The 24,855-nt window shown below is 44.4% G+C and overlaps 1 protein-coding gene across 5 annotated transcripts in view; it reads right to left on the bottom strand.

Moving 5' to 3' along the window:
• Positions 1 to 24,855, bottom strand: part of RARG (retinoic acid receptor gamma) — a 343,469-nt gene that overhangs the window by 12,564 nt on the left and 306,050 nt on the right. For 3 of the 5 annotated variants that reach the window (XM_033937126.1, XM_033937128.1, XM_033937129.1), the window contains 2 exons: positions 4,860 to 5,032; positions 2,392 to 2,568 (listed from right to left, as the gene is read on the bottom strand). In XM_033937126.1, the coding sequence (XP_033793017.1) occupies positions 2,392 to 2,568; positions 4,860 to 5,032 (350 nt within the window). The remainder of the gene's footprint in view (positions 1 to 2,391; positions 2,569 to 4,859; positions 5,033 to 24,855) is intronic. The other 2 variants (XM_033937127.1, XM_033937130.1) reach the window with 1 other exon arrangement.

Genomic DNA, 24,855 nt, shown 5'->3' with positions numbered 1-24,855 from the left:
GTAATTTCCCAGACAGAGACAGGTTTAAAACTTCAATTTCCAGAGACTGTTTAGTTCTCCTTTTATATAAGTAGTAAGAAGACATTCCTTCAGCTGTGTCTGTGGGTATTGATGGATGTTACATCCTCCTTACTAAAATAACCTAGGTGTTTGATTAGATTTCAAGATATGGAATCATTTGGAGTCTAATTTTGCAACAAGAACTCATTCATCTGTTTGAGTGATCCTTGGCCTTAGTATGCTGGTATATTTTATAGTCAATACAAATCAGACCACCAGCTCAATTATTTTTCAGAGCTCCCCTTCACTAAATCAAAATATATCTCTATACGAGGAGTCTTGGTTAGTTCATCTGGTTTAGACTTCTTAGGCTTACTGACCTCAGTGGTACCTCCTGTATGCCACTAAACTTTTAGATCATACAGAATAATGGTACACATAGTAGTCATTGGCCATTGTATTAACTTTTTAAATAGTTTTAAATATTTTCAATACTTTAATATAAATCATATTTAAATAGTTTTAAATATTTTCAATACTTTAATATAAATCATATATAAATACTCATCTTCATCTGCGCGGGTGGGGGTAGGCACCACCTCCCGCTCGCGTAGATGAAGATGAGTATTTATACTTATATTGATTTATATTAAAGTATTTAAAATATTTAAAACTATTTAAAAAGTTAATACAATGGCCAATGACTACTATGTGTACCATTATTCTGTATGATCTAAAAGTTTAGTGGCATACAGGAGGTACCACTGAGGTCAGTAAGCCTAAGAAGTCTAAACCAGATAAACTAACCAAGACTCCTCGTATAGAGATATATTTTGGTGTATTTTATAGGGCATTTATTTAAAGTTAGAATCCAACTGAATTTCAGTTTCAAAACTGTTCAAAAATTCAAATTCGGCATCATTCCAGTTTCAGACAAAGATACTGGTGCATTTTTGGCTGAAATGAAACTCCCACTTCCCCCTAACGAAATTAGTCCCACTTCCCCTCTAAGAAAAGCAGACCCTATTTTGCCTCCCCACCAAAACAAAAGCAACTCCACTCATGACCCCACTGAACAAAAGTGAACCCCTAACCATAGGCCACTCTCCAACCTACCTTACAAACCCTGGTGGTCTAGTGGCCTAGACATTGCATGAGCGATCCCCAGTTGCTCCTGTCCATGCCACCTCCACAGTCAAAATGCCTGCTACAACTTCCTACAGCATATCGCAAGAGATCCAAGTCGCTCCTGCCCATTCTGATTACAGTCTCAAATGGTTCCCAAAACCTCCTGCATGCATGGATATTTAACCACACCCCCACCCACATTTAACCTTGGATTGCAAGTAACTTGGTATACAAGTGTTTTGCAAAACATTTTATTAAATTTTAACTTGATAAACAAGCAAAGTCCAAAGAAGAGTGACTAAGATGGTTAAGGGATTGGAGGAGCTGCCGTACAGCGAAAGATTAGAGAAACTGGGCCTCTTCTCCCTCGAACAGAGGAGATTGAAAGGGGACATGATCAAAACATTCAAGGTACTGAAGGGAATAGTAGATACGGACAGGTTATTCACCCTCTCCAAGGTAGGGAGAATGAGAGGGCACTCTCTAAAGTTGAAAGGGGATAGATTCCGTACAAACGTAAGGAAGTTCTTCTTCACCCAGAGAGTGGAAGAAAACTGGAACGCTCTTCCGGAGTCTGTCATAGGGGGAAACACCCTCCAGGGATTCAAGACAAAGTTAGACAAGTTCCTGCTGAACAAGGACATACGCTGATAGGGCTAATCTCAGTTAGGGCGCTGGTCCATCGTGCCCAGCAGTCCGCTCCCGCGGCGGCCCCTAGGTCAAAGACCAGTGCCCCAACCAAGACCAGCCCTATCTGCGTGCACTCCAGTTCCACAGGAACTCATCTAACTTTGAGCGGACTGCTGGGCATAATGACCACTAGTCTGACCCAGCAGTGGCAATTCTTATGTTCTTAATACAAGTACATACAATATACACACATCATATCATCACAATTGAACCGATGGTTCTTCTCTCTCTGACACTGCAGGAGTGTAGTGACTGTTCTAAACAAGCGAGGTCTTGAAATACAAGTACATACAGTACTTTGTATTAAAGTTTTGGGGTTGTGGAATGAATCGTCCGAGTTTCCATTATTTCCTGTGGGAAAATTTGCTTTGATATATGAGTGTTTTGGATTACAAGCATGTTTTCGGAACGAATTATGCTCGCAAACCAAGGTTTTACTGTATATAATTTGCATACAGTTTGAATAGAGAAACTCCCCCCTGCCCATCTAGCTCCCACTCTAGCATTCCCAGATTCCATTTTTATAGCCAGTGGAATATTCCTTTCAGGAAAAGGGATGCCAAGCTCTCTTACCAGGATGTCAAGACAAGCGGCTTTTAGGAGAGTTATTTGGTCAGCGATGGTTAGTGTGGTGAAGCCTGGCAGTCGCTTCGCAAATTCAACTATTTTGATGATGCACTTTGTAGCTAGTTCACTGAATTTATCCCAGAGGCCAAGGTCCAGCTGCACTCTGTGATCCGCACTTGAATTCTGAGGAAGTCACATGTACAAGAAGAGCAGACAGCATAAGAAAGGGTGAACCACTGGCGTGGTAAGTTTTTAACAAAAATGTGCATTTCTGAAACACAAAACCATCAGCATTTTTCATACTTTTCATCCACACAGGACCCAGAATTGCTCTACAGTAGTACCTCTAGGCAGGTTCTCAAGGGTTAATACACAGGTACACTTGGGTACAGGGAGATGGTAACAAAAACAAACCCAAAAGGCTAGAATCTACTATCCCAAGTCTGTAACCACTCCAGCACTGCTTCCAAACCATCTCCTGGAGACACACCCAAGTGTGCAGCCAGTAAGATGGTGGAGGATGAAGCTGCAGTCTAGTGTGTGTGGTCATCAACTCCACTGGCCCCCACCCCCTCTGATGTCATATTCCTGTTCCAGGGTAAGGCACTGGCAGAACCGATAGCCATACCCACCAGACCGCAGCCCCACGACTGCTCCACGCACCCTCCACTGCCAAACTCCTGCCCCGCTGCTAACCGGCTGTGCAATCCAATTTCTCCATCTGAGCTGCACGAGCAGCAGTGCGACCTGGCGCTGCTTCTCGGCTTCCTTACTGGCTCGTGAGAATTCTCGGAAGCCAGTAAGGAAGCCGGCTCAGCGCCGAGAAGCAGCGCCAAATCGCACTGCTGCTCATGCAGCTCATATGAAGGAACTGGATCACGCAGCCGGTTAGCAGTGGGGCAGGAGTTTGGAAAGTGATTGGCAGAGGACCCGTTGCACCTCCACCAGATCGGCAGAGGTATGATATGGCAGGGAGGAGGGGGGCAGAGCCTGGTGGCGGCGGCCTTAAAAAATTCTGGGAGGGGGCATTGACGCAAATATAAACCGGGACCCCCATTTTTGGGCTCAAAAATCCCAGTTTATATTCGAGTATATATGGTACATTGGACTGGCCCTTTGGTATTCTTTGCTGAATAGCTTTTTAAAAAAATTTTAATGAGTATAACTAATAGGAAGACTGGATGGACCATTCAGGTTTTTTATCTGCCGTCATTTACTATGTTACTATGATGGCTTGTCTTATTTTGCTTTCTGAAAATTACTTAAGTCAAATTTTTTTCCAACAATATTATGTATCTGTAAATTATTGATTTGAGAATTAGGGATATGGTTGAATATGAAGAAGTACCTCATATTTTATAGTTATGCTTTATATTTTTTATTGTAATGTCTTGTAATTTTATATAGAAATGCCACTAATTGTGGGTATTTTTTTTTTTTTTACTGTAGCATTGTTAACCGCTTAATACACTTGTCAGAGAAGAATATCAAAGATAATAAATTTAATCCAATCCCTGCAGCACCCCCTCCCTTTTCTTAAATCAAGACCTCCCCATCTCATACATACATCTTTACTAAGTTCATCTCATTTTGCCTTGCAACACCCTAATGGGAAACAAAGCCACACAGTTATGCGAGTGTACCCCACTCCTATTCTATAACACCCCCTGCTACTTCTGGACTGTGCTTCTATATCATGGGCCTTCAGTAGTCACCTCTAAACCTCCGTGTACAGTCTGGACCATGTCACAAACGAGAGCAAGTATCAGCCTGGACAAGAGGGCCATTGAGTGTCGACAGGGAATTAAAAAAGGGTAAAATATCTTCACACACAAGAGTTTTACAGCTTTCTGAGGTGCAGGAAGACAACTGTGAAAAGTCAGGAATCCAAACAAAGGATTCTGTGTTTAGATACTCCCTCTAGTCTTCCAAGACGCTGCGGTGAAACCAGCCCAGGCCAGCAGCCTTTTCACAAGCACTATGGAGGCCTTTATCATACACTGGCCACTTATGTACCACCCCCTCCCCCATCTCATCTTCCATGGTTATATTAACTATTGAATTCTTGTATGCATTTTCTTTTTATTGTAATTCAGTCAATATCTGCATACTCGTATTTGTGTGAAAAGTTGTTGCTTTTAATAGCAGCTTCTAAAATTTTAAAATTAATGAAACAAAAAAAAAATTATAAAAAATTTCCAACCCAGGCAAAGAGGCCTGGTGAAGTCTGCATGAAGAACGGGTTTCACCCAAGCGTATCTTAACTAGTCTAACTAGTCTTTAGAAATATATGGGCTTCAATTATGGCAAAAAATAAACTAGATTTGGTAAGTGGAAGTCTGTTTTCTTTTTTTTTTTTTTGGGGGGGGGGGTCTTATTTCAACTGCAACTGCAGCAATGAAAAAGGATACATTGAGCAAATGCATCCATATGTGTACATGCCCAGAACTCCCTTCCCCCACCTTCATCCTTACCGTAGTATATTTGCCCAGCTGACAAAGTGATGGGAAGGTCTCCTGGTGGGCTTTGCTGACCTTCTGGATCAGCTCCTCCATCTCAGGGGGCATCTCATAGCTGTCCGTCACCACCTCTTCTTTTATATCCTTTTTCTTCTTGTTTCTGTCGTTCCTCACCGCTGTTCCCACCCCAAAAAAAATACAGAAAAAAACCCAAAAGTCCTAAATCAGTTTACATTTGTGCAACTTCAGCTTGTGAGTGCACTGGGCAACAACAAACAGGAAGTGTTCTCTTAGTCAGCTGATGGTATCAGACACTGACTGCTCAGCCAGGGATGGGCAATCACGGTCCTCGAGGGCCACAATCCTTGTCGGGTTTTCAAGATTTCCACCATAAATATGCACAAGATTGATCCGCACACAATGGAAGCTGCCCATGCAAATAAATCTCATGCATATTCATGGTGGAAATCTTGAAAACCCGACAGGGTTGTGGCTCTCGAGGACAGTGATTGCCCATCCTTGGCCTAGCCTGTCAATGGAGAACTATAAAAATTAATAGATCCCATGCTTCAGATTCCACATTCATTAAACAGTACACCTTTTTAAAGCACTACAGGGAGTTTTTTCTCCCCCATGATCAATATGACTATTGAATATGTCCACATAACTCAAACACACATGTAAACATTCCATTTTCCTGCAGAATTACAACACTCCTATTCTGCTTTACTCTCTAACTAGCATGCCTTGTTCATATTTCGATGTAGGAAACTAAAGTCTGAGCAAGTGACAGTCCAGCAGATTATAAATTTCAGGGGAAGAGAGGACAGGAGATAATATCTATGATACTATAATATACAGACAAGGTTCTTTACTGCTGTGTATTCAAGAAGGCACCATCACGATACTGCTGTGACTGCACAAGTTTAAAACACTGATCCTAGGTTTGCTGAAACCCCTCTGTCTTCTAAGCACACAGGGATTTTTAATCCAGATCTTTCTAACATTTCCGCCCTGGGTGGCAGGATAAACAGGCCCGAGCGTTTCCTGACCCTGCAAATCAAGTCCTGCAGCGCCAGGCTTCAGGAAAACGGAATTGCGTCTCCTCTGGCAGTTTCTTTGGGACAACAAGGGAGGAAGCAAAGATTACAAGCTGATGATTCCCCAGCCCAGGAAGGTATCTGGACTTTTCAGACACAAACAAAACAAAAAAAAAAAAGAGAATTTCAAATTGTGACATGAAGTATTTGGCTTTCTGTTTGGGTCCTGTCCTGAAGGATTATGCTACAAGCAAATCCTTGCAACTTAAAATTATTATTATTATTTTTAAATCAAAGCTCTTTTCATTTCTAGAGCGTGTCCTGTACCTCTGCTCGGCTTTGTCCTGAAAAGTCCAAAATCTGCACTCTCTAACTTGCATCTTAATTTACCTCTGGAAGAATAGCCATATAGCAGTAATCTTCACAATTTTTCCACTGGGGGCCTCTCTGGCAAACATCTCTCAACATAACAGACAAGATTGTCATCAGGCAACGGCACAGGGGGATTCCCCTCAAATGATACAGCTAGCTTGGTGATTTCCTCCTCGGATGAGGGGGCCAGCCTGGCTGCTTATACATATTTGGAGTAACTCATGCAACTAAAAAAAGGCCTACTCTCCCACACTCTTTTTTTGCCTAAATTCCCCCCCTCTTTATTCTCTATCCATGTCTCTCAACCCATCACTCACCCTTATGTTCTCCCTCACCTCCTCTCCACTACATTCTTCTCCAACCAAACCCCAACTAATCCCAATTCCAACCACCATGCCCCTCCGTCAGCCCTCATCTTCTTGTCTCTAACCCTGAGCCCCTTCGAGCTGCTCCTCATTTCACTTTTTAATCCCCACTTTTTAATCTGCACAAACTTCATCTATTTTCATTTATAGGCGGGTTTTTTTCCCCAATAGAACATTAGCTTATCAAGCCTCTGGGGCAAGAATTTTAGTAACTTGATATCTAATTTCTGTTCGTATCAAACTTTTAGAAGAATGCTCAAAACTCATCTATTTGCCAAATTTTATAGATAGGTATTCTGTAATTCAAATATGTAATTCCCTGTGCATGAACAGTTCTTGCATTTGTTAACCGCATCGAACTGAGAGGTTTTGTGGGATATAAATGGCTCGTTATGTTATTCTGTTTTCTTCCAGCATGACAAGACTCTTCAGTAAGTCTGGAGTTGCAGACTGCATGGATTCCTTCACTAATCTTTCAGTATTGTGAGGAAAGTATGGGTGTTTGGGAATACACAGTTCAAACTTACAGAGAGCTTAGGTAGGAACAGAACAACTAAAACAGACGTAGTGTCAGCAGCAAGTCTCGGGACAAGCTGGGGGTGAGAATGTGTATAGGAGGGTGTCAGGTCAAAAGCGCACCGGGACAAAGGCGCGCGCAGACAATTGAGCGCAGCGCGGAGGTGCGCGCCGCAGAAAATTACAGTTTTTACGGCTCCGACCGGGGGGGTGTGGGGGGGAACCCCCCACTTTACTTAATAGAGATCGCGCCGCGTTGTGGGGGCGTTGTGGGGGGTTGTAACCCCCCACATTTTCCTGAAAACTTCACTTTTCCCTGTTTTTAGGGAAAAAGTTAAGTTTACAGTAAAATGTGGAGGGTTACAACCCCCCAAACCCCCCACAACGCCGGCGCAATCTCTATTAAGTAAACTGGGGGGGCTCCCCAACAAAACCCCCCCGTTGGAGCCCCTAAAAACGGTAATTTTCTTTGGCACGCGCCTCCGTCTTGCGCTCAGTTGTCGGTGCGCGCCTTTGTCTTTCGCGGGGTTGTCTATGAACCGTATAGGAGAACAGTCAGTGGACCACGCTTAGGTTTAATAGGGGCTACCTCTAGTCTAGTCTGTATATTTACATCATATATATTCAAGAATCAGGAAGATATATTATAGGAACTAGTTTGGGAAGACCACCTATAGCATTTAGATCAGAGTGGGGGTGTTTGAGATGGGGTTGGAAAGGGCAGGAATATATTTTTTTTATCTCTTATTGTAAAGCAGTCCCAGTATAACATCATATTAAAGACACGGCTGGAAGTACCTGGAGACCCTGAGTTAGCACTGCGAGTGCTGTAAAAAGTTACTGAAGAGCAACTCCCTTTCTCTCTGGCCTTCTGGCTCAGATTGTGAGCGGAGGATGGTCCTTTCTTGGCTAAAATTGAGAATTTGTGTCATACTCAGAAGGGGAAAGAGGGAGAGGGGGAGACGCCCTGCCAACTGACTTCATTGTGATAATTGCCAAAAGCAGGATTAAACCTCTTGTTAAATTTCAAAAATAGTTAGCTGTAAATGGAATGAGATATTATCAAAAAATATCTACCGTACTTTGATCCAATTACTAATTACTCAAGGATCAAAGATATAGTTGCAGGTTACTATCAGAGGGGAAATGAAAAAAAAAAAAATAAACACTCTAGCTTCTTGCAAAAGTTATTTTGCATCACTTCAGGATCAGATTGAGGGTAGGGTAAGCAGGGCAGTTGCCTGAGGCACTGCATGAAAAGGTAATGACCAAAACCTCAAGCTGAGTGGCACCAGAGGAGGAGGGGGGAAGAGGCTGCACATAGAGAGGGACACAGGGACAAATTTTCCCAGTCCCCATGGGATCTCTTTATCCCCGTCCCATCCCCGCGAGTTCCAGCCCCATTCCTGCAACCTCTGCCCTCGTCTGCACAAGCCTGAAGTGGCTACCAATACTGCAATAAGATTTCTCATCTTTGGGGATACCTTGCTGTAGATTCACCATAAGCATTCCTATTCAGGAGAGCTAACTCTGCAACACTCCAACTGGCTGCAAAATTTACAAAGAGCAACACAAATGCCATATGCTTCGGTTCAGAGCTTTGTTTCTGAACTGCAAAAAGCAAGCTATGAGGCTCCATTTTAACAAAATCCTCTACCTACCTTTCTTCCCCCTCCCTTAAGTCTTTCAACCTGTCCTCAAGCTCTGAGCTAGCCATGAGAACTTCTGTGTCCTCCCACAAAGACCAAATCCAACAATATATTTTAGGGCAAAAAAAAATTTATATACAGTATATTGGAGTTCAAGAAGGGATTGGACAATTTTCTGAAGGAAAAGGGGATAGAAGGGTATAGATAGAGGGCTAGTAGACAGGTCCTGGACCTGATGGGCCGCCGCGTGAGCGGACTGCTGGGCATGATGGACCTCAGGTCTGACCCAGCAGAGGCACGGCTAATGTTCTTATGCTTATGTTCTTATGTATTTAAAAATTTCTATACCACATATTAGCTATGTGGTTTACAAAATTATATACAAATCATCATAAACGCCATACACGAACAGTACCAAATCAGGTCAGTACAAGACTAACATAGGAAGGGATTAACAGTCAAACATTTTCAACATAGTCCTGAACTTCATTCTCCCAGGATAATCACAAACTTGCATAAAGCATTTTCAGGCAAAGGGAAGCATCATCAAAGAAAATCATGACCACAGGAAGGCATTGACAAATAATTGCGGTTTCAACATTTTCTTGAAATTTATCCTCCCAGCACAAAATCGCAGAACTCCAGGCAGCGCATTCCAGAGCTTGGCGCCTGCCACAGACAACATTGTTGCCCCAATCCTAACATGAGAGATTGCCATCTCACCCTCTAACCTCAATTTCGTGCTATTTTCCGATCTCAAACATTTTCTGGGTTGGTAAATATATATTCTATGACAGTCATTTGGACAATCAGCTCCACTGTTCACTTACTCGTAAAATTGTTATGTACCAGAGAGCAGTGATTTCTTACCACAGGTACAGGTTGTGGATTAAACAGTGATGTCCCTGTTAAAAATGGCAGATGAAGACCCGGAATGGCTTGTAAGTCGTAGCTCTCCTCTCCCAGGTTCTCTCTGACTTCCTACCCTACCTGACTAGGAAGCATTATAAAAAGATGACCCCTGACCCTTTCAAGCCTGACCTCCCAACCTCTGTGCACAGGTGGCAGGGCCTGACAGGAGAAGAGAAGAGAGACTATATAGACTGGTATTGGAAGAGTGAAGAGAAAGCATAAGTCAACACCCTGGGTACCCAAACAGCCTAGTATCACGGAGTAACGCTCTCTCTTTAAGAAAACACTGAAACACCTCATCTTAAATATCTTGGAGATTCGGCACACCCACATCCTACCCCTCAGTATGCATATTCCCTCTTTCTCTCCTCATCTCTGCCCCCTCTCCACCCTCTCGCTTTATCTTTGTATCTCTGTCCCATCTTTCCCCACCTCTCCATTTTGCTCTGACTTTACAGGCTTGACTGAGCCATGCCTTCCACACTTTCCTTTTGCACTTCCTGTTCACCCCAGGATAAAGTGCAAGCAAGCTCTGGCAACAGAACAGCCCAAGCCACAGGAAATCCACTAATAGTTTGTGAGCTCAAGGCTGTGGGAAGAGAAAGGAGCCAAGCACAGGAGACGCCAGGATCCCTCCTCAGCTAGAGAAAGAAGCCGGCCACAAGAGATACCAGGGCCCCTCCACACCACAAAGAATAGGCCTGCAAGTCCACCAGTGCAGTGGGAGTAAAACCAAGGCAGGATGAATCTATCCCTTCTAACATGGAGTCATCTGGACACTTTGGAATTATAATCTAAGCAGAGGAAAATTCTCTTGTAGCATGCAAGAAGATGGCTGGGGAATAAGAAAAATGGATTCTGGGTTTAAATATCCTTAAACCAACAAGAGACCCAGTTCCTGAAATTAAACATTAGACCCATCTTGATTTTTGACACCCTTTTTTGGTGCATTCCGTTGCTAACAATGCCAATTTCACATGGAAGAAAACTACAACTTCCTTACTTTTGAGCTTGCAGCCCAGTGCTTTCTGGATCAGTCCAAAAATTCCATACAGGCACTTGGCAGCTCTGTATATCCCTTTAGCATCCGAGTCCATTCCAGCCTGGCTGTTCCTGGTTTGGCCTGCAAGTGTCTCACTCCCACAGACCACCCTCACTTCCTGTCTCCCCTGCTATGACCCCCTGATCTCCGGCAGAATAAATCCTGCCAGTTCCTTAAAGTGACGGACTGTTTCAAAATTAATGGCATGGGCTGGGACAGACACGCTCCTGTAATGATGTGCTGCTAAGGAGCTGGTGATTAATGCAGGAGCGGAAGGGACAGGCAGGGACATGCTGCCAGAGCAGCCAGAAGTAAAGCAACAGCACTCCATCATTTGCAGCCAGAGTCGTCACTGACAACCTTCTTAAAGGCACGGTAGTTCTGCACAGCACCTTACCTTCCACCAGTACATCTACAGGCTAAATTAGGCAGGAGGATGAGAAAGTATAGACCAGAAGAGAGAATAGAAATTAAATAGCAAATTAAAAAGCTTGAAGAGATGTAGGGAGGGGTGTTTGAAATATATGGCATAAATAACAAAAGCCAAGTCCTCTCTCCAGAGTAATTCAGCTATTAAATTATGCCTTTGTCCCACACTGAGAGCACGACCCTGCCAATTCACTTCCTAAGTAGTTAATCAAGGACCTATTTACTGATGTGAATTACAACCTCCAGATGTATTAAAGGGAGAACGGTACTTAACATACCGCCTTTCTGCGATGAAAATGATAAAAGAGATAGGACGACTTCCCTATGAGGAAAGGCTAGGGCTCTTCAGCTTAGAGATGAGATGGCTCGGGGGAGGGGGGGCGCGATATGATAGAGGTCTATAAAATAATGAGTGGAGTAGAAAGGGTAGATGCGGATCGCTTGTTCACTCTATCCAAAAATACTAGGACTAGGGGACATGCGATGAAGCTACTGAGCAATAGATTTAAAATAAACTGGAGAAAATATTTCTTCACACAATATGCAATTAAACTCTAGAATAGAGAATGACATGGGGAAAAAATTTGTCCCCATCTCTGCCCTGTCCCCACAAACCATCTGATCCCATCTGCACAAGCTTCAAATAGTTTTATACTGAACTTATTTTATTAAAGTTTAAAAAGAAACAATATTCTGTACAATTGTAATTTTATAAATCAAAGTTCTGGCTGCCGAACTAGAGGAAGAGATCTTCAGCTGGCAGGCTTTGTTTATAAATGTTTATCAACACAACTAATATACTACTTTATCCTAAAGCAAAAAAAAAAAAAGAGAAATAGAAAAATCTTTGTTGTCTGCTTTCCTCATCTTCTCGTCATGCTATTCCTTCCAACATAGAAACATAGAAATAGACGGCAGATAAAGGCCACGGCCCATCTAGTCTGCCCACCCCAAAGACCCTCCCCTACCTTTCTCTGTGAATAGATCCCACGTGTCTGTCCCATTTGGCCTTAAAATCAGACACGCTGCTGGCCTCAATAACCTGAAGTGGAAGACTATTCCAGCGATCAACCACCCTTTCAGTAAAAAAGAATTTCCTGGTGTCCCTGTGCAGTTTCACGCCCCTGATTTTCCACGGATGCCCCCTTGTTGCCGCTGGACCCTTGAAAAAGAAGATATCTTCTTCCACCTCAATGCGGCCCGTGAGATACTTGAATGTCTCGATCATGTCACCCCTCTCTCTGCGTTCCTCGAGTGAGTATAGCTTTAATTTATCCAGCCGTTCCTCGTATGGGAGATCCTTGAGTCTCGAGACCATCCTGGTGGCCATTCTCTGGACAGACTCAAGTCTCCGCACATCCTTGCGGTAATGCGGCCTCCAGAACTGTACACAGTACTCCAGGTGGGGCCTCACCATGGATTTATATAATGGCATATTGACTTCAGGCTTACGGCTGACGAAACTCCTGCGTATGCAACCTATGATTTGCCTTGCCTTGGATGAAGCTTGCTCCACTTGATTGGCAGTCTTCATGTTCTCACTGACGATCACCCCTAAGTCTCGTTCTGCTTCAGTTCTTGTTAGGATCTCACCATTAAGGGTGTAAGTCTTGCATGGATTTTGGCTGCCCAGGTGCATGACTTTGCATTTTTTGGCATTGAAGCTGAGTTGCCAGGACCTAGACCAGCGCTCCAGTAGGAGTAGGTCGTGCATCATGTTGTCGGGCATTTAATCTATGTCCGTTGTGCTTTTGCCCACTACATTGCCCAGTTTGGCGTCATCGGTGAATAATGTCATTTTACCTCGCAGCCCTTCCGCTAAGTCTCTTATAAAGATGTTGAAAAGGATCGGGCCCAAGACCGAGCCCTGCGGCACCCCACTGATCACCTCTGTCATTTTGGAGGGGGTGCCGTTCACCACCACCCTCTGAAGCCTACCTCCAAGCCAGTTCCCAACCCATTTCGTCAATGTATCGCCCAATCCCATAGAACTCATCTTGCTCAGCAACCTGCGGTGTGGTACGCTATCGAATGCTTTGCTGAAGTCCAGGTATATGATGTCCAGGGACTCCCCAACATCCAGCTTCCTCGTCACCCAGTCAAAGAAGCTGATCAGGTTGGATTGGCAGGCTCTCCCTTTTGTAAATCCATGTTGACGGGAATCCCATAGATTCTCCTCGGTCAGGATCGTATCCAATTGGTGTTTGATTAGAGTTTCCATTAGTTTGCTCACTATTGATGTTAGACTCACCGGTCTGTAGTTTGCCGTTTCCATCTTGGATCCTTTCTTGTGGAGTGGAATGACGTTAGCCGTCTTCCAGTCCAATGGGACATCGCCCGTACTAAGGGATAGATTGAAAAGCGCGGATAGCGGTTCCGCAAACACATCACCCAACTCCCTGAGCACCCTGGGGTGTAGATTGTCAGGTCCCATTGCCTTGTTAACCTTAAGCTTGGACAGCTCGCAGTAGACACCACTCAGTGTAAACTTGAAATTACTAAACGGGTCAACTGCGTCAACCCTTGCCTGTAGCTGAGGGCCGAGTCCCGGCGCCTCCACTGTCTGCCTTCTCTCTGCCTCTTCCATATGGCATCTGTTCTGTTACTGTGCCTCTCTCTCTTCCCCCCCCCCCCCCCATTGGTCTGGCACCCATCTTCTTCCAAGTTTCCAAGTTTATTAATAAATTTAATAAATCGCTTATTAGAATTACTAAGCGATGTACAAAATCAAAATAGAGTACAATACAAAGAAACAATCATTTAACAATATACTTTCATAGAACACAAACATGAGTCGGTAGGGAAAGAATAAAAGTTACAATTTTCAATTTAAGGTAGAAAAATGGAAAAAACAAGAGGGTAAGGGGTAGTTAAACCACAGCATGATTTAAAATCTCACTAAAAATTTAAATATTAAAAGCATCTTTAAATAGATAAGATTTTAAAAGTTTTTTGAATATTGTGACATCTTTTTCATTTCTAATATATTGTGGCAGGGCATTCCACCATTGAGGTCCCATCACAGAGAATATGTCAGATCTTCTTGTTCCAATAATTTTCAGAGAGGGGACTGTAAGGAGGTTTTGACCAGATGAGTGGAGTGAGCATTGAGTACTGTGAGGTATTAATAATCTAGATATAAATTGAGGTTCATTGAAGGTTAGAGTTTTGAAGAGAAGCAGTATTATTTTAAAGGTGATTCTATGACCAATTGGAAGCCAATGAGCGTCTATTAACAATGGTGAGACATGGTCGTATTTCCTAGCATTATATATTAATTTAATGGCAGTGTTTCGTATCAGCTGAAGTCTCCTTTTTTCTTTCTGTGTAATGTTAAGGAGAAGTGCATTGCAGTAATCGAGTTTTGCTATGCTCCCCCCATAGTCTGGCATCTCTGTCTTCTTCCCTTCCATTTTTTCTTCCCTCCCCCAGGTAGTAGCATCTCTCTCCTCAGATCTGGTATCTGTCTCCCCAATCCAGTACGTGCCCTTTTTCCTTTATCCCCTCCTTCCATCCAGTATGTGCTCCCCTCTCTCTCTCCTACCCACTTTCCTTCAGTGTTTTATCCCCACTTTCTCCTCCCCATTTCCCTTCAGCATCTTCTCCCCACTCTCGCCTCCCCATTTCTCTTCAGCGTCCGTTCTTCTCATCCCTCCCCCTCTCTCTCCACTTCCCTTCAGTGCCCTTCACGCAGTCCAGCAGCCCCCTCCTTCCCGATCGTCACGGTCTGGGCAACTCCCTTCACCTTCGCTGGTGATTTTCATTGTCTCTGAGCAGCCCGAGCCTGTTTCTCAAGTCGCATGTATCTGCCCGAAATTTCTCCTCTGACACAACTTCCTGTTTCTGGTTGCATCAGAGGAGAAGTTTCAGGCAGCCACACGTGACTTGTTTAAAGGCTTGTGTCGCTCAGAGACAATGAAAATCGCCAGCGAAGCTGAGGAGATGCCCGGATCGCGGTGATTGGGAGGAAGGAGGGTGGGTGCTGCTGGACTGCATGATTATGAGGGGTGATTTTGTGCGCGTTACCTCACTTAACTGCGGGAACAAGGCCATTCACTGCTTCATGGGGCAGTGAATGACCTTGTCCCCATATCCGCGGTGACCATTTTTCCCCTCCCGATTTCAGCGGGTTACCTGTGGACACCCACAGGTAACAGTCATCATGTCATTCTCTACTCTAGAATTAATTGCCAGAGAATGTGGTGAAATCTGTTAGCTTAGCGGGGTTTAAAAAAGGTTTGGATAATTTCTTAAAAGAGAAGTCAATAGGCCATTATTTAGATGGCGAAATCCACTGCTTATTCCTAGGATAAGCAGCATAAAATCTGTTTTACTACTTGGAATCTAACTAGGTACTTGGGACTTGGGTTGGCCACTGTTGGAAACAAGATACTGGGCTTGATGGACCTTTGGTCTGTCCTAGTATGGCAATTCTTATGTTATGTTCTTATATTATATACAAGTACTTATCTTGTACCAAGGCAATGGAGTGTTAAGTGACTTACCCAGAGTCACAAGGAGCTGCAGTGGGAATCAAACCCAGTTCCCCAGGTTCTCGTGCTACTGCCCTAGTTCCATTTTAACATCTGTCACACTGTTACTGGTAATACACAAGTTTCCACCACTTTTAGCACTAACAAAAAGGCCATCAGAGCACAAAAAATGTTAATGATCCCTACCTGCAACTCTCTGCAAAGAAACTCATTAATAAAAAAAACCAAAATGTTAGTTGAGCATCTTCCTGCATCACTTGCTTCTTTGAACAGAGCGTAAGGGGGTTTGGGGAAAACTCTGCCGCCTCCTACAGGCTTTTATGGACATCAGATGGGGCAGGCAGAGGTGGGGAGGGTCTTGGGGAAGGAGTGGGAGCTAGATCATCAGGGCACGTAACTTCTAATTGTTTATAGGGGCCATTTTCAAAATAACACAAATACAATAACCTGCCAACGTTACCCAGATTCTCACCGTGTAAATACACTCGTAATTCTTTCCTTTCTGAAAAGTGCAGAGTACCTGCAGAGAGCTGTACCTGCTTTCTCTAGAACTAAATATTTCCCTTTTCATCATTGCACAAAGGGTTGAAAATGTAAAAACATGTACAGCGACATTCCCTGTCCACGAGAAAGCCTCCACTCATTGGAGGACAAAAGCACACGCGCTGAGGAATGCCACATGTATTTTTACGCAGGGTGGGGGGGGGAAGAGAGCAATTTTTAGGCACCTATTTTGCATAGATAAACACCTATTTTAAAAGTTGAGCTCTTGTAGGGCAAGTCTGTAATAGTATACCTCTATATAGATGCTGAGGATGCCTATCATCCTTTACAGAATACAAGCAAAACAGGTTAGATACGCACATATAATTTAGGAACAAGCATTTAATGCCAGCCGCAGAGCTACTGTAAGTGTGCATACCTAAATGCCAGTGATGCAAGAATAACCAATAATTTCTCTACAAGTTATGCATGTTAAGTGCAGGTCCTGCCTAGGTTGCGCCCATGTGTACACCCACCTATCAAATATGCGACATAGGTCCCAAAGTGACAGCTGGGTCAGGAACTGGTTGAGTGGAAGGCGACAAGAGGGTAGTGGTCAGCGGAGATTGCTCTGAGGAAAGGGATGTTACCAGTGGTGTGTCACAAGGATCGGTTCTTGGGCCTCTTCTTTTTAACATTTTTGTAAGTGATATTGCTGAAAGACTGTCTGCTAAGATTGCAATAAGAGTAGATACCTCTGAAGGTGTGGATAACAGGAGGAAGGACCTAGCGAAGCTTGAAGAACGGTCAGGAATTTGGCAGTTAAGATTTAATGCTAAACAATTCAGGGTCATACATTTGGGATGCAAAATTCTAAGGGAACAGTACAGTTTACGGGGTGAAGAACTTTTGTGTATGAAAGAGGAGTGGGACTTGAATGTAATAAGCATGTGATGATCTTAAGGTGGCAAAACAGGTTGAAAAGGTGATAGTGAAAGCTAGACAGATGCTAGAGTATATAGGGAGAGAAATGGTCCTTGTATGAGACTCTGGCGAGACCTCATTTAGAATATTATGTACGATTCTGAAGACCGCACCTTCAAAAAAAGAAATAAATAAACAAAGAGGATGGAGTCATCAATGAAAATGGGTTTTAGTGTACAGAAAGGAAGAGAGGGGGAAGGGTTTTATTTTTTTACATCAAATAACAAAACTGGATGGCCAAAGTTGTAATCTTGTAATTTTTTTATTGTTATATTGAATCGTGAATCAAAATGTTGAACCATATAAAGGGGATGGAGTTGGAATCTAGAGCAGGGGTGTCAAAGTCCCTCCTCGAGGGCCACAAGCCAGTCGGGTTTTCAGGATTTCCCCAATGAATATGCATGAAATTTATTAGCATACCATGAAAGCAGTGCATGCAAATAGATCTCATGCATATTCATTGGGGAAATCCTGAAAACCCAACTGGATTGCGGCCCTTGAGGAGGGACTTTGACACCTCTGATCTAGAGGAAGGCTACTAAAATAGTCTGTGGTCTTCATCATAAGGCGTTCGGGGATAGACTTAAATATCTCAATACTTTGGAGAAAAGGCAGGAGAAGGGAGATACGATAGCAATGTTTAAATACCTACGTGGCATAAATGCACAAGAAGCGTGTCTCTTTTCAATTGAAAGGAAACTCTGGAATGAGGGGGCATAGGATGAAGGTGAAAGGGGAAGACTAGGTTCTTACCTTGATAATCTTCTTTCCAGTACATGGGTACAGTAGTCTGGACTATAGGGTTTATCTCCCTAGTCATGGGAAACCTGCAGAAGACATCAAACAGATTCCTCAGCTCTACCTCATTGTGTCACAGGGCTGTGCCCTTCTATATCAGTTCATACCAAAGCAATGGATAACTTCTAAAGAGAAGAAATAATAAGGAGAACACGGGGAACTCCCTGACAAAAGTCAATTTTGTTCTGCGCTGCAATTAAAACAAGTAATTAATCAAATAGAAACATACCATAACCAAGGTGAAACATAACAACCCATCTGAGTGCAACCAGCACTAACATTTATACAACTTTTATAGCTTCTTATAAGCTTCTGAAAAAGAGAGCTATTTTATCACTCTTCATCTCTGTTAGATGGGCTTCCCATGATCATTTCTTTACCTTTTGGCTGCCCAAAGACAAACATCTGGAACTCCACAATATAACTGAGATCTTAAGCAGGTATCCAGACTACTGTATCTGTCTATTGGAAAGAAGATTATCGAGGTAAGAACCTAATCTTCCCTTCCAGTGTAAAAGGTACAGTAGTCTGGAGTATAGGGACATATTAAAGCAGTCCCCTGAATCTAGGATGGGATAGATGAGCCTACTTGAAGCACTAGGACCCAAGAGTTGCATCTTGTTGTGCTGCCATGTTCCTCTGTAACATTTTGTGGAAGTATGGAGCGTGGTCCATGTAGCTGCCTTACAAATCTCCTCAGGCAGTAAAGCCTGGACTCCACCCATGACAAAGCCATACTTCTTGTGGAACTTCCTTCAACAAAATCGGAGGTTGTTTACCACTGCCAATATATGCAGAAACAATAGACATACAAATCCATCTGAAAATAGTAGCTTTGGAGGCTGTCTTTCCCATGAGACCACAGCTTGTCAATACCAAGAGTTGGCCAGACAGATGAAAGGGATTTATGACTTCTGATTACAAAATCTGCATCTTATCCCAGGCAGAGATATCCCCTAGAATACTGGGGGCTCTTGGACACCAGAAAGCCTCCCAGAATCAGATTTTTAAAAAATCTGAAAAAAAACAGCAGAAGAAATGATACCTTTGCAACCCGCGTGCAGAAATAAGAACTGAGGGAGAAGGGCACTGCCCAATGACACAAGGAGGTGGAACTAAATAATCTGTTTGATGCCTTCTGCAGGCTTCCTGTGATTAGGAGGGGAAAACCTATAGTCCAGACTGCTGTACTCTTTGCACTGGAATTCAGAAGTAACCTCAGAAAATACTTTTTATGGGAAGGGTGGAAAATACTTCGAACTGTCTCCCAGTGAAGGTGGTGGAGACAAAAAGTCTATCTGAATTCAAGAAAGTTTGGGACAAGTATGTGGGATCTCTAAGAGAGAGGAGGAGATAGTAGATGGAATGGTTAGGCAGACTAGATAGGCCATATGGTCCATCTGCCTTCATTTTGTTTTGTTTCAATGAGTACTTGCAGAATAGCATTTAAACAGACTTTCAGCTTGTATGTGTGTATGAGCATAAACACATACTTATATTCCAGTATTCTAATCATATCCATATGGAATCATCTCATAAATGTTAGCATCTTTATTTATAGAAATTACCCTGTAATTACTGGATTCTATAAATGGCATGCACACTTAGGCACAGAACTAAATTGGCTAACAAGCCAATTAGCGCTAATTATTGGTGCTAACAATTTTTGGCATTAATTGGTAACATTTTTGATTGGTGCACACAATCTTGCTAAGCACTATTCTATAAAGATCTGTGCACAAATTTTACATAGTGCAACTCAAAAGGGGGCATGGCCGAGGGGCATGGGCCGGTCAAGGGCATTCATTAAAGATGTGCACAGTATTACTGAATATTGGGGATCTGTGCCAAACTTACTTGACAGGATTTAAACCAGGTTTCAGTTGGTGTAAAACCTCACGTAAAAAGCTGGGCGCGGATCTCCGTGCTACACAGTACTCTACAAAGGACACTGATCTTGGAATGCCTGTCATAGAACTATTTTCGGTACTCAATTTTGCACGCCCATTTGTTGAATGCACCCCTTAGTGACCATTGTGTCAAACATACCACCCCAAAATGCATGATTCAGGAAAGGGAAATCATGTTTGACGAATTTACTCCAATTTTTTGAGTCCGTAAACGAGCAAATTGATAGTGGGAAGCCTGTGGACATAATATACTTGGACTTCCAGAAAGCGTTCGACAAAGTTCCACACGAAAGACTTCTCAGGAAACTACAAAGCCATGGCATAGAGGGAGATATACAAAGATGGATAGGCAAATGGCTGGAAAACCGAAAGCAGAGAGTGGGCATAAATGGGAAGTTCTCCGACTGGGAGAAAGTGACTAGTGGTGTACCCCAGGGCTCGGTACTTGGGCCGATCCTTTTTAATATTTATATCAATGACCTGGAGGAAGGAACATCCAGTGAGATCATCAAGTTTGCAGACGATACAAAACTATGCCGGGCAATCAGATCGCAGGAGGATAGAGAGAAACTCCAGAGCGACTTGTGTCGGTTAGAAACATGGGCGGAGAAATGGCAGATGAAGTTCAATGTGGAGAAATGCAAGGTAATGCATTTAGGCAATAAGAATAAGGAATACGAGTATACAATGTCAGGTGCAACTCTGGGGAAGAGTGAACAAGAAAGGGACCTGGGTGTACTGATAGATAAGACCCTGAAGCCGTCGGCACAATGCGCGGCAGCGGCAAAGAAGGCAAATAGAATGTTGGGCATGATAAAGAAAGGAATCTCGAGTAGATCGGAGAAAGTTATAATGCCGCTTTATAGGGCAATGGTCAGACCACACTTGGAATACTGCGTCCAACATTGGTCTCCCTACCTAAAGAAGGATATAAAACTGCTGGAGAGGGTGCAGAGACGAGCAACAAAACTGGTGAAGGGTATGGAGAGACTGGAATATGAGGATAGACTTATAACACTGGGATTGTTCTCCCTTGAGAAAAGGAGAATGCGTGGGGATATGATCGAGACCTTCAAAATACTGAAAGGAATCGACAAAATAGAGCAGAGAAGATTATTTACACTGTCCAATTTGACACGGACTAGAGGACATGGAATGAAGCTGAGGGGGGACAGGTTCAGGACTAATATCAGGAAGTTCTGCTTCACTCAGAGAGTGGTTGACACCTGGAATGCCCTCCCAGAGGAGATTATTGCGGAATCGACCGTCCTAGGCTTCAAGAGCAAACTAGATGCATATCTCCTTAAGAGAGGCATATAAAGATATGGTGGACTATAAATTACGCCAGGTGTACACCTGGCGGGGCCTCCGCGTGTGCGGATCGCCGGACTTGATGGACCGAAGGTCTGATCCGGTGATGGCAGTTCTTATGTTCTTATGTAAATCGCTTAGAAATTATATAAGCGTTTTATCAAATTTTTAATAAAACTTGGAAACTTGGAACCAGACCTCAAAATAGGGTTCTGGCAACACGCAATAGAATTGGTGAATAGAGTGACCAGCAAGTTATATGGAGGAAAGTATGGCGCAGTGGTTAGAGCTACAGCCTCAGCACTCTGGAGTTGTGGGTTCAAACCCTGTGCTGCTCCCTGTGACCTTAGGCAAATCGCTTAATCCTCCACTGCCCCAGGTACATTAGATAGATGTGAACCCACTGGGACAGATAGGGAAAATGCTTGAAGTACCTGTATGTAAACCACTTTGAGTGTGGTTGTAAAACTACAAAAAGGCAGTATACAAGTCCCAAACCCTTTCCCTGATGTCATAATGCCTCATTCCACCAATGCCTAAGAGCCAACCTCATCAGTGATGTCACAATGGCTTCATTGTTCTATACTTGGCTCACTTCAGATATTGTATTGGAAGAGAGTGTGGCACAGTGGTTAGAGCTACAGCCTAGGCACCCTGGGGTTGAGGGTTCTAACCCCGTGCTGCTCCCTGTGACCTTGGGCAAATCGCTTAATCCTCCACTGCCCCAAGTACATTAGACAGATCTTGACAAGCCCACCAGGATAGATAGGGAAAATGCTTGAAGTACCTGTATGTAAACAGTTTTAAGTGTGGTTGTATAACTACAAAAAAGGCAGAATAGAAGTCCCAATCCCTTTCTATTTTTTTCAGAATGGACAGCTCTGGTTCCAATTTTATCCTTGCTACATTCGTGAGCTTAACAGTTCCTAGTCTTATGCTAGGGAAATCGAAACAAGCCTGTTGCAACAGAGGAATGGCAAGGACCAGATCAGCCTGGTCTGAAGAAAGAAAAATGGGGCTGGCCGGCCACCCTGGGGATAATTGAGTCTTGAAGGGTCATTCATTAACAAAGGGCCATTCATTAATAAAGTGCCACCCCTATGTATGGATAAGTAAAGAAATCTCATTAAGCACTCATAGGGCCTTTTAGGTGTGGTACGATTCACACCAAGTGTACATTCACAGCAAAAATTTAACATGCAGTAAAAGCAAAGCCTGTGCAGTAAATGCAGGGGGCATGCCCTGCATTTATACCACAGGGCACACAGCTCATGGGCACTGCGTTACATGCCAGAGCTGATAGCACAGAGAGTCCACACAATTAGCTCCTGCATATAATGACAGCAGCCTGGGGTGTTGCCATCCTGTCCATGTTCCGCCCCCCTTCCCTCCACATTAACCTCAAGGCTCCTCTGATCCTCTCTCCTCCATCCATACCTGGTATCCCTTCTCTGAGATCAAATTTCCCTCCAAAGTCAGATCCCTCTGACAGCAAAACCCCGCCTCTCCCCCAGGGGTTAGGACGATTCATCGTGGCTGTTTCATTGTGGCCGTTTCAGTGCTGAATTGGCCATGATGAATTATTGTAGAATAACGATGGCTAGTTTCTCCTCCTAAGGTCCCTGTCATCTCTGCCTCTCTCTTCCATTCTCCCTGGTCCACCATGTCTCCCCCTCTCCTCCCATCAAACCTCCGAGGTCATCCACTACTATTCCTGCAGCTTTCCTTCTCCAGTGACTCATCCCCTCCGTCATGGCTTCTCTCCCTCTCAGGTATCTCGGTAAGATACAGAAGAATTGAAAGGTTGTATCAGGGACAGCTGGGTGCTGGGTAAGGAAAGCTGCGGGGCCTCAATCATTCCATTCTGTGGCTTGTCCAGGGTATACCAGAATTAAGTAAGATGTGATGTGTACAATGCTGCGGGGCCTCATTTGGGGGTGCAAATTCCCCCCCCCCCTCCCATGGGCAGATCCAGCTGTTCTCTCACAGATGATTCAGCATGATTGTTTCAGCATGGCTGTGATAAAACATCCCATTCTGTGCCCCAGAGCCTTCCCCGGGGATTTCTGCCTTGGTGGTTGACCTGTCCCTGATGGCAGCAATACCCCTCCACTGCAGCCCAAATTGGCACCAAAATCCAAAATGGTATCGATGCCCCTAATAGTAGCCTCATGGTCCCACCGCTAGAAGGCATCGACACCGGTGGATCGCTGCCGATAGGAATCATTGGACCACCAACGTGGAACCCTGGATAGGTTCTGTAGGAGGAGAGTTGAGAGGTGGGGGGGGAAGGGAGGGTATTGAAAGGAATAGACTTACCGTATTTTCATGCATATAACGCGCGCGGTATACACGATTTTACAAACCGTGCATAACCATGCGCGTAATACGCGTGAGCGCGTTTTACAACTTTTTTTTTTACATACTTAGCCCCCCCCCCACTCCCCGACGTCCGATTCACCCCGCAGGACCGCTCGTACCCCCACCCCGAAGGACCGCTTGCACTCGCACCCCCACCCCGAAGGACCGCTCGCACCCCCACAGCCTCCCCCCCACATCATGGAGAAGCTCCTACCGTTGTCCTGTTGCTTCCTCTGCTGGCGGTCCCGCCCCTTCTGTGAGCCCTGTGTCTGCGCTGCTTCCTCTTTCGGCGGTCCCACCCTTTCTCTGATGTCAGAGAAAGGGCGGGACCGCCGGAAGAGGAAGCAGTGCAGACACAGGGCTCAAAGAAGGGCCGGGACCACCGGCAGAGGAAGCAGCAGGACAACGGTAGGAGCTTCTCCATGATGGGGGGGGGGGGTGTGGGGAGGCTGTGGGGGTGCGAGCGGTCATGCGGGGGGGGGGGTGAATTGGATGTCGGGGGGGCATCAGGCTTTCAGGGTGGGGACAGGACTTCAAGGGGGAGAGGAGAGTCGGGGCGGGCGAAAGGAGAGTTGGGCGGCAACGGGAGAGTCGGGGCGGCATGCGCGGTATACGGGTGTGCGCGGTATATTAAACTTTTTTTTACATAAATTTGTGTTCCCCGCGCGCTATACCCTTGTGCGCGTTTTACACGGGTGCACGGTATATGGGTGAAAATACGGTAGTAGATAAGGACTTCTCCAAGATAGGGAGAACGAGAGGGCACTCTCTAAAATTGAAAAGGGATAGATTCCGTACGAACGTAAGTAAGTTCTTCTTCACCCAGAGTGGTAGAAAACTGGAACACTCTGCCGGAGTCTGTCATAGGGGAAAACACCCTCCAGGGATTCAAGACTAAGTTAGACAAGTTCCTGTTGAACCAGAACATACGCAGGTAAGGCTAGTCTCAGTTACGGCACTGGTCTTTTTCCAGAGGGCCGCTGTGTGAGCAGACTGCTGGGCACGATGGACCATTGATCTGACCCAACAGCGGCAATTCTTATGTTCTTAAGATTTGACCTTGGGTAAGGGACTGGAAGTGCTGGAAATTGCACCACCAAGGCAGTTCATCTGTCAGTATCTGCGCTTACTGCCTCCTCCTGAGGTGGTGGTAACTGCAGCCATGCTTATTGGCAGTCCTGACAGCTAGCACATGCACCGTCACTACCTGCTACTCCCGCCCAGCTCCTATCCACTCCAGAATTAAGCAGCTAACCTAGGGGTCTCCAAAGTATGGCCTGCATAACACATCCGGTCCGCAATATGATTTTATCCGGCCCAAGAAAGAATTGTGCAGAAATGCACCA

Source organism: Geotrypetes seraphini, chromosome 3 (assembly GCF_902459505.1).
Source record: "Geotrypetes seraphini chromosome 3, aGeoSer1.1, whole genome shotgun sequence".
In the NCBI taxonomy this organism is placed as follows: domain Eukaryota; kingdom Metazoa; phylum Chordata; class Amphibia; order Gymnophiona; family Dermophiidae; genus Geotrypetes; species Geotrypetes seraphini.
The sequence above is the reverse complement of the archived record's forward strand: the minus strand, read 5'-3'. Positions and strand labels throughout refer to the sequence as shown.